At 40.6% G+C, this 10,907-nt stretch overlaps 1 protein-coding gene across 1 annotated transcript in view; it reads right to left on the bottom strand.

Moving 5' to 3' along the window:
• Positions 1-10,477, bottom strand: part of LYPD1 (LY6/PLAUR domain containing 1) — a gene marked incomplete at its 3' end in the record, with an annotated part of 34,152 nt that extends 23,675 nt beyond the window's left edge. The window contains exons 1-2 of the mRNA XM_083369182.1: positions 10,296-10,477; positions 8,178-8,315 (exon numbers count right to left, since the gene is read on the bottom strand). Of these exons, the coding sequence (XP_083225308.1) occupies positions 8,178-8,315; positions 10,296-10,347 (190 nt within the window). The 5' untranslated portion in view covers positions 10,348-10,477. The remainder of the gene's footprint in view (positions 1-8,177; positions 8,316-10,295) is intronic.
• Between the last annotated feature and the right edge of the window lie 430 nt (positions 10,478-10,907).

Consider the following 10,907-nt stretch of genomic DNA (forward strand, 5'->3'; position numbering starts at 1 on the left):
TGAGCCATAGTTTATTCACCTATAAGCTCAGCATTGTGAACTATTCAGAAAGCGGCCTTCGGGCACTATATTCTATCGCCATATATACTTTCACAACAGATCCAAGAAATGGAAAACGCATAAAAAGCTATTGTCCATGACCTGATGAGAAATTAAAGTCATTCAGCTAGAAACGGCAACTTCCTTCACAATACCCCATCGTTGTGGAGGATGGGAGGTCATTTTTGTTTTTTGTTTAATCATAAACTTCAAGTCAACTTCTAGCTTAACCACTGTTTCAATGTTTTTAAAAGTAGTAAAAAAGCTATTTATTACAAACTTTCCAGGGTTTCACTTTACCTAATGCACTTAATCTAACTCATCTCCTTGCATCCTTTGTAGTGTTACAGGCAACCATAAGATGGAAACCAATTTATTAATAACAGAACATGCCTTACAGCTTGTTCATAAACAGAACACTAATAAAAAATTAGAATGTATAGATTTTTCACTCAGTGAATAAAATGAATGCTGTTTTCCTTATGATTCAATGTTTCCTTCCAGCAGAAGCTTCGGTATTCAACAAATGCAGCAGTATCGCTGCATCTGCAGGGCGGAAAAGTATATAAAAAATTTATGCTTCTCAAGAGTAAAATAAGGGTATGTTTCTTGACCAGTGATATATGCGTTCCTGGAAGCACTCTGGAGTAGCTAAAAGGGTATGCAATTTCACTCCTCAAATTAGGATAGAGCCATGAGAAAACAGAGGAGAACAGAGGCGGTGGACATGGAGAACGTGGTGCAATGGCACTGGAGAGGTCCCGATTCAAATCTACCCTCCTTTACAGAAGGTCAGGGGAAGAATTTGGGCCATTCTGTCAGGCCACCGTACTACAGATAGTCCTTGCTTAACCACACTAATTGGGACCAGGAGATCTGTCATTCATCAATGTGGTCATAAGTTGAAAAACCACAGGACCAAGCCACTTTGCAATGGCGGTTCCAGTTGCTGTTGTTAAGGAGGACCATACAGGTTAATTAAATGAGGACCCCGCGTGACTGTGACATACAATTTCCTGCTGGCTTCCCCGTTAATTTTGCTTGCCAGAATCCGACAGGGAAGGTTGCAAATTTCAATCATGACATCAAGGGATGCTACGATGTCATAATCATGACCAGGCACCAAGCACCAGATAACAATCAAGTGCTGAACCGACAGTTGTTCAGCAACGTTGTACAGTCAAATGGCTGCTGAATGAATGGTTGTTAAATGAGCACCACTTGTATGCAGGCTTTTGTTGTAGGGAAACACTGGAAAAGGAAATGCCACATATACTTCCTGGAAGACAGGCAGGAGAGCAATCAAATCATCTCAAACACCTCGTCTTAGCTGAGCATGCTGACGCAAAGGAAACAAAGGACCTCAGCAGAGTTATGCCAGAGAATCTGGGATTGGAATAACCACATATTGGTTGGAGGTTAGGCACAAAAGAAAACAAAATATTTTAATGTAGTTAGCTTCCTTTCATTATTAGAATATGCTTCATTTTTGTTACTGTTGTTGGAAGACTGTTTCCACAGCAGCAAATTCTGGTTAAGTCTCATAGTTAGATAGTTTGAACAATTTTGATGGATTGTCAACAGTATGACTATGGCTTTGTAGATGGCCTTCAAATGTGCCTTGAAAATGTTAATAGCCAAATGGCTATAAAACTTTCTGGAAAAGTGGGTTTTTTAGTTTGGTGAGACACAGGTTCATTTATAAAGATATTGGTTAGGTTTAAGATATGAAATTACAGAAATAAGGTTAAACATAATGCAGCAACTATAAATAAAATTTGTGAGAGATAATTATTAGGTAGATTTATAGCTCACATTTTACTGAATGTGGTTTACTTTGGTATCTACATTTTGGTTATCAAAACAGCAACTTGATAGATTGGGCTAAATGTGACTGCACCAGGGAGTTTTCATGACTGAGGTTGGACATGTAACAGGGTCCATTCCAAAACTTCACTCCCTTCACCACGTTCATTTTCCTGACAAGTCAGACAAGATTCGTTTGGCTTGCAAAGATTCATTTCTTCTTAATTATGGATAATTATTATATTTGGGAAATTTTAGACATGGCATTTATTGTTCTATAGTTTGTCATTTTTTTCTAAAAGAATAGCTCTGGTTTCCCAACATGTTGTTTGAAGGACATAAACCAGGGTTATCAAATTGCCGGCCCACAGGCCATACGCATCACGAGGAAACCGCGCCCACCCCATTGCCGGCAATGGGGAAGAAGTTCCAATACGTTGCACAACGTCATGTGACATCATGAGTTTGACATGTCTGACATAAACACTCATACATTATTTGAATTGGAGCATTTTTAGCAAATTGAAAATGGTATCTAAAAACTAAATTTAGATCATTGTATTTGCATATTGAAAGAATACAGTAAAATTTCAATAGATTTTTATTAAAAAATAAAGAATTACAAATTACAAATACCTAAACCAAGTTACAAGACTGCAAAACTTTTAATTAGGTATGCCGTTTTATTTTCCTGTTACTTTTTCCTTCCCCAATAACAAATTGTTGTGTTAAATTGTCCCTTTTTTATTGTACTCTTTTTATTGTAAAGGCCGATCAAAGACCATAATAAAGATATTTGATAAATTCTGAAAGCTATTTATTTAAATCAGTTTGCCTTCTATGAATGAAGCTGGAGTGAGAATCTAAAAACAGTGGTATCATGTCATCCAGCTTAAGCTCTGCTGCACAAAACCTTTATGCTAGAAATAAGCAACCTGATGCCATGCTGTTCACTGTGCCTGAGGACACTTCCCTTGATGCCATCCGCTTCCCTCCCTCTAATTTGATTTCTAAAGATTTCTTGAGCATTTTGTTACACTTAAATGAGGAATTGGCATGAGTGAAGATAAAGCACTAGCATTTATCATCAAGTTTCTTTTCCACGTACCTGGCATTTTAGAAGACAGGAATGTTGACTACAGTACAATACTTTGCTTTGAAATGTCCTCAGCTACACCTCTACACACAAACACACCCACCCACCACCACACGATGGCAAACTTCCCCCAAGTGGGAAACAATATCAGTCGTTTGCCTTTTAGTGAACAGGTCTCACATTCATGGCCTATGTGCCACAGGTGCCCTTCCACATCATTTTCTGTGGCAGTCAATACCGCATTGAGAAGTGGAGGTTAAGAGTGGTGGAGGACATCTTACTTCTGCATGTGGCAAGAAAAAAGGTGCTGGAGATGGGTTAGCAGGGTGCCATCTCAGCCAGCCCTGGCCCTTCTTTGGGCTGCAGAGGTCATGGTGCCGGAATCAGGCAAGGCACACACTGCATTCCTGGTCCTGCACCGATATGATTTCACAGGTGGGACTGGGATCTGCTTCCTTACCACAACTCCTGTCTGCTGTGGTATGACTTTAGGACAGGGGTCTTCAAACTTGGCCCTTTTATGACTTGTGGACTTCAACTCCCAAAATTCCTCAGCCAGACCCCTGCTTTAGAATGTCAAGATGGCTCCATTCCACGGCCAAGAAATGAGCTGAGGAATGCCTCTGCTCCTATTCTTCTTTCAGGACAGTCACAGCCAGGGTCTGGCTTTCCCCAGCGTTAAGAGGAAAAGGCTCTCCTTTGCAGTGCAGCTTTGCTGTCTGATATAACAGTTTGGAGACATGCTGTGATATTCTTCATTTTTGACATGCTAGAGCAGGGGTGTCAAACTCGCAATGTCACGTGACACGACTTTTTTCCCATTGCCAGCAATGGGGCGGGCACGGTTTCGGCATGACGCATCCGGCCCACGGGCGGGCAGTTTGACACCCCTGTGCTAGATGCTTCTGAGTTTGATCATGAAGAACTTCAGTACCATAGCCATCAGGCTAGTCTTTATCAGATTCTTGTGGCAATTTGAGGTTGAGACCTATTTTAATACATGGTTTGTGGTTGTGCATACAAGCACACTCACCATGTTCTCAAAATTCTATATGCATACATCCATACTCAAATGATTGCCTATCCCTGCTTCATACCTGTATTAAGGTGTATTAATTGTACACAAATTAACACCTAAATGCCTAAAATGTCAAGTTTTGCTAAATAAATCTTGAATTGGGGGTGGGGAGGGAGAGGAATTAAGATGGAATAAACATATGAAATAAATCAGGAATGGAATTATAGCATGGAAGCTGAGCTATGCAGGGAACTGTGTTAAGTTATGTAGTTTAAGATCAGGAGTCTGAGTTTCCCATTGACTTTGCTTGTCAGAAGGTCGCAAAAGGTGATCACATGACATTGCAACTGTCATAAATATGAGTCAGTTGCCAAGTGTCTGAATTTTGATCATGTGACCATGGGGATGCTGCAACGGTCGTATGAAAAATGGTCATATGTCACTTTTTTCAGTGACATGTAACTTTGAACGGTCATTAATTGAACTGTTGTAAGTCAGGGACTACCTATAGCATTTTAGATTTTCTTAAAGCCATATGAAATGACTTTGTTAAAAAAAATCTGTAGAGCTATCATTATTCAATGTAATGATTGCCAAAGAGAATTACATGTTTGCTGTTAATGTATAAACACTTAGCTTAACATCAAAACTAGTTATTCTTTCTCTTACAAAGGAAACGTATATTTGCTACACGAAGTAACCAGTTACTGATTTGGACTAAATATAGTCTTATAATGTTGCATTTCTTATCTAAATTAAGCTTTAAGAAAATAAATATGCCAAATATCAACTAAAAATCAATTTTAAAAATGATTTTGTTTAGTGTATAAAAAAATAAAATTTGGTTCTCTAACCAAATGAAATTGGGAAAATGAAACTGCAATGTTACAAAGTATTGTACTCTATAAACAGTAAAAACAGAAAAAAAACCAGGTAAAAATTAAGATACAGAGGTTTCCTTATACAATGAAAATCAGTAATGAGATTTTTAGTATTAAGCAAATGTAAAGTTAAGTTGAGTTAAATAAATGCTGTTAAAGTACAGAGAATGTGGTATTTTATTCTGCGCACATTTTAAGTCTAAACAAATTCAACATTATCCCAAGTAAAACACAGATACTCTGTATGTCTATTCTGAAATAAGTTCTGAGTTCAATGTATTTAAAGGTAAAGGTAAAGGTTCCCCCGCACATGCGTGCTAGTCGTTTCCAACTCTAGGGGCCGGTGCTCATCTCCGTTTCAAAGCCAAAGAGCCAGCGCTTGTCCGAGGACGTCTCCATGGTCATGTGGCCGGCATGACTAGACACCAAAGGCGCACGGAACACTGTTACCTTCCCACCTTAGTGGTCCCTATTTTTCTACTTGCATTTTCACGTGCTTTCGAACTGCTAGGTTGGCAGAAGCTGGGACGAGTAACAGGCGCTCACTCTGCTACGCGGCACTCGGCATTCGACCCGCCAAACTGCCGACCTTCTGATCGACAACCTCAGCGTCCTAACCCACTGAGCCACTGCCAGTCAAATTTGTAAATGTGTCCAGCAAACATACCGTAATTTTACTCCACAGTAGTTCTGTTGAAATCTAATCACTTTTCTATTACTCATAATTGTGCCAAATTCTGTGCATCAGCATATAAATGTGACCGAGATTTATATCTAGTAAGTGTTAATTAAGAGCCAGTTTGGTATAGTAGTTAAGGCATCAGGCTAGAAATTGGAAAACTTATCAGTTCAGGTTCTACCTTAGGCATAAAGCCAGCAGGTGACCTTGGGCCAGTCACTTTCTTTCAGCCCTAGGAAGGAAGCAATGGCAAATTACTTCTAAAATCTTACCAAGAAAACTTCAAGTGTAGGGCAATGTCTCAGAATTAGACACAACTGAACAGAGGACAAAATAGTTAAGGGGTTAGAAACATGCTATATTTGTGTTTGTATCTTAATACCTGATGTTATTGTAGACTTTTTAAAAGTTAACTGATAACTAATGTTTTAATTTCATTAAATGTTATCCCAAGTTAGGATTAGAGCAAGGCCAGGTTATTTAAGTTATTTAAGCTAAACAAGTTTTAGTAAATATTGAAGCAACTCAAGATTTAAAAATATAATATTAACAATAATATTACCAGCCTTATTATTTTATTATAGAAAGATATAATAGATTTTAAACTTGTACAATTACGTATTTGGAGATTTTAGTTTATAATATTTTATGCCCTATATTTAACATTGTTAACACCTAACATTACAAATATAAAGTTATTGAATACTGTTTTGTCTACTTTACATTTTATGTTGGTCAAATAATGGAATAAACATGACTGGGTATTAATGGTTACTGTACTGTGACCTGAATTCTGAAGACTTTGTATCAAATTAAGGCCAAACATCGATAGTTGAGCTAGTTCAAATTCTTTCTTAGGGACATTAAAGGGAAGTTAAATCTAGTGAGTTAAATGGATTTTCTTTGTGTAATATGCTAAATATCACAACCTTCCCCTTACTGACTGTAATGGGATTAAAGTGGCTTAACATCAGAATAATTTGTTTCTCCTGCTGATTTACTGAAAACTAAGTCACCTTTCATTCTGATTAGAAAATTTGAGCTAGAATTTTAATTTGTCAAAGAATCTCTAATATTAAAAGTAGGAATTTGCCCTGATTTTAACACGAGAATCGCCTTGAACCACAAGATGAGCAGCAAATAAATTTGAATAAATAAAATACTCATTTAAAATAATATTTTATGAAATAAAAGCTGTACGATATAATGGTCAAAAGAAGTTATAATGTTAAGTGAAGCACTACTGTTACAATTAGGTAGGAAATTCAGTTTGGTAAACCCCAAAGGAAAAAAAATAATAATAGTGTTCTCTTTCTATGGAAAATATTGCAAATAATTTAACTAGAATTGGAAAGATACACTATTTTCAATTTAAAAGTTTGAAGGGCCAGTTAAAATAGTTCTAACTTTGAAATTAATAGTCATGGTAACTTAGGTAGCTTGAAAATTCAGTTGTAAATCTTGTTTTTAAAATGTACAACAATACAGTTTTCCAAAAAGCAACACATTTCAAGATAAAGGAGTTTTGCTGACACACATTTTAGGCCTTGATAACAGTTGAACTTAAAAGACTGTTAATATGGTTCTTGGAAGGCTGTTAGAATTTAAAATTGTAACTTGTGGTAAAGCCTTGTGGTCCAAAACAGCAGTATTACAAATGATACAATGGAAAGTAACATTTCGATAGGGGATATATTTTTTTGCAAAGATTTATTTTAATACTTTTAGGCCATTACTAGAGCAATGAGCATAAACAAATTAATTTGCAACTGTATTGTAGGCTGCCATTCTGATGTTATTCTCCAAGGTCAATCACATAGAGTATTCTCCAATTATCTTGCTTTAATAAGCCTGAGGTCATTTTGGAAGTTCAAATGAGACTGCATGAATGAAGGAGTTACATTCTGACTTTTATATATTTTTGCTATCTTTGGAAAGAACTACTATAAAACAGCCTGTTTCTTCCAAATTTAATCCAAAAACTGTCCAATATACATATCACATTACATTGAATCACAGGAGTTTGGAGAATTTTGAGATCTTTTTTTAAAAAAATACAAACTTCCATTGCATTTCATCTGTTGCATAGAAAGTTCAAATATTTTATCCATTATTTCTGTAAAGTTGTTTCTACTCTGCCTTAAATTTGTTACATGAAAAATACCTAAACCTTTTGGGAAAAATTCTACAGTAAATTTCTCTTTTTTTGTAAAATATAACCACATTTCTTAAGTCTTGCTTTAATTACAATCTCAATATCCATAGCTATTCCCTGTCTAGATCAAACATCAAATCTCATGAACTGCTGGAGTAAATAAAAAGAGCTACTAATTCAGTACATTTTCTTCTAACAAAGGCTTTGTAATTACTTATATTGTGATGAGATTAAATGAACTTGTTATTCCTTTTCCAGTATTTTCAACTGGTCTAAAATTTGTATTGCTTTACTAAAGTAATTTCAACATTATTAATTACCCAGTTATATATCTTAGAGGAAGTGAAAGAAGTAATATATATGTTTAGATCAAATTACAATATTTATGAAGATATGCTTGATTTCTCCAAATAACTTATTGTCTTTAAATATGAATTAGATGGAAAAGAAATGCAAAGAGAGGACTGTCCATTATAAGCAATAATTAGCACAATTTATGTTACCTGAACTTTTTTCCATTACTTCTTTCTGACACATGTCTTGGACGTTCACAGTACAATTCACAATGAACTCTGGAGCCGAGCAGTCATTATTTAGCTGAAATTCCTCACACTGATAACACTGTATTTGCAAAGCAAATCCTAAAACAGAAAGTGTCATGATAGCATATGCTTTAACAAATTTTAATACTACATTGCAATCAACCTGACTTTCAGGTAAAGCTTAAGATTGTGAACGGTTTGTCAGGTTTTCCTCCACCCTTTTAAAAAAAGGTTTTTTTTACTGTGAATGCCCTCCTGACTCCGACATATTAACTGATTCTTGCATTTGGGTCTGGCTCTCTCCCCTTCAGCTAAAGCCTTGGTCTTTTGCAAATCCTGACCATACACAGAAGTCAATTTCTTCAGCAGTTTTTCTGCTTCTGAGTTTTCAAAATCACCTGGCTCTGCATCAGCCTCCAGCAGGGGGCAGAATGAACAATAAGGACATGTAACAAAATTGATTTGTTTTCCTCACCAATTCTCCTCTCGCCTTAAAGAGTTGTGTTTTTTTTAAAAGCACTATATGCTTTTAAAAAGCAAACGAACGGCGCTGGGGGCAGAGTGGACTGGGGAGCACTATTCCCAATTTATGCGCTCCAGCTCCAAAGCTTTCCCGTTTACTTAACTACTAATTAATCGCAAATGACTTAATTACTATTTTGCCATGCGCAATTACAGCTGCAAAGCATCCTCACTTCACCTCTTTTATCATGTTAAACGAGGTCCTTCTGGAAGCTAAGGCGAGGGCAAGGAGACAGATCGGAGTATTTACTATCTTTTGGAGCTCTGCCTGAGCAAATGAATCGAGTACCTGCGCTCGCCGGAGGCATCGGCGTCGCTGAACAGAAAGGTGGGAAACAAACGGAAGAGGGTCGCCCTCTATTAATCCCGTTTTCAAGAGGCGCTCAGGGCTGCATTAGTGTAGCTCCTGAAGAGAAAAGGAAGATCGCCTCGGGCTAAAGGGCGACTGGCTTATAAATCAAGTTGTCCGATTCGCCCGTAGCGGTCCGTTCTTAGGTGAACAGAAGAGCCTAAAAGGGAGAGAGGATCAGCACTCAACCTTGACTCGGCTACCTATTGGAAGAGGAGAGCTGCTTCGGATCCTCATTTCCCCACACGGGTTTGCCCCACTCGATGAGGGGAGGCCAGGAAGAGAAGGCGGAAGCCACCTCCAAGATATTAAGATAAAATATCCCAAGCATTGTGAATTACACGCGCGCCCTCGGCTACTTGGGGAAAGGAATTGGGAGGAGGCCAGATGGACTCTCTCTCAGCCACTGCAGGTGAGGAGAACTCACCAGCCCGCTCGCCTCTTCTTCCCCACGAGTGGAAGCCAGGAGGGAGGCGCGTTGCAAGCTGGCCGAAGTTGAGCCGCCCGTCTGGTAAGGCGGCTCTAGAGACAAGCCAAAGCGGCGGGGGGGGAGGGCTGTTTTCCGGAAAGAAGGGAGAGGACAGCCACCATCTGGACCTCGAGGGCTGCCCCTCACCCAAAAGAGCCTTGGTGGAGCAGTGGGCTAATGCCTCCTTAAGTAACACCAGCTGCCTGCAATTAGTGCAGGTTCGAGTCCCACCAGGCTCAAGGTTGACTCAGCCTTCCATCCTTCCGAGGTAGGTAAAATGAGGACCCAGATTGTTGGGGGCAATTAAGCTGACTTTGTAATAATGCCGCTTGGGGGTGTGTGTGTGTGTGTGTGAAAGCCCTAATAAGCAGGCATATACATAGAATGAAGGCTACTGCTAAGCTTGTAAGCCGCCCTGAGTCTTCGGAGAAGGGCGGGATAATAAACGGAATTAAAATAAAAAATAAAATAAAAAAAAGCCTCCTTGGCCATCGCGCTTGTTGCAACAAACTGTTAGGATGCGACGCGCGCCTTCATCCGGCTGCTGCCAACGGTTCAAACCAGAAGGCGAGTCAGGCTGGAGCCAAGCGGCTGAGGAAGAACCGCCGTCGTCGTCCTGGGGCAGCTCGGAGGCGAACGCGCGAACTTTGCCAGGCACCGGGCGCCCTCCCCCGGGGAGGGAGAAGCCAGAGGTAGCCAAGGTGGCGAGAGGGACCAGCCCGTCCCCTCGCGCGCTTACCTGGCGCCAGCAACAATCCCCAGAAAGTTGTCGTCACGGCGAGGAGCCACATCCTCCTGAAGCCGTCGGAGATGGAGGCGGCGGCGGCAGCGGCAGCAGCGGGCGGGCTCCGGGCGAGGAAAACACGCGGTCTCAGCAACAGCCCGAGCCGGCCGAAGGTCGGGGAGCGGCGCACCTCGGCTCGGACGGAGTGGCGTTGCTGCAGCCGCTGCGGAGAGGAGCTCCGAGGGCAGCAAGCGACGCCCGAGCCCGCATCGCCAACCTAGCCGGGCTCCTTCCTTTCCCGCTTGAGTGAGCTCCCTCCAGCGTCGCCGGAGACTGAAGAGACTGAAAGTACCACGGAAGACGCCGCGCCAAGAAAAGGAGAGCGAGGGAGCGCGCGAGAGGCGCCCCCCCTCCTCGCGTAGCCCCCTCCCTTTTCGTCGGGCCACGTGACCCCCCCCCCGTCCTTTTCTCCCAGCCCTTAATTTTCTGGGGCGGGGGGGGGAGAGGAAAGAAACTTTAGGGAAAAGAGGCGGGAGCCGTCACGCTCCGGCACAGACGGCGTTGCGCTTCGAGGCGTCTTTTCGGAGCAGCCGCGGGGAGGAATCAGACCGACCTGCCCGTGGATTT

This window comes from Vipera ursinii (genome assembly GCF_947247035.1).
Source record: "Vipera ursinii genome assembly, chromosome: 1".
NCBI lineage: Eukaryota > Metazoa > Chordata > Lepidosauria > Squamata > Viperidae > Vipera > Vipera ursinii.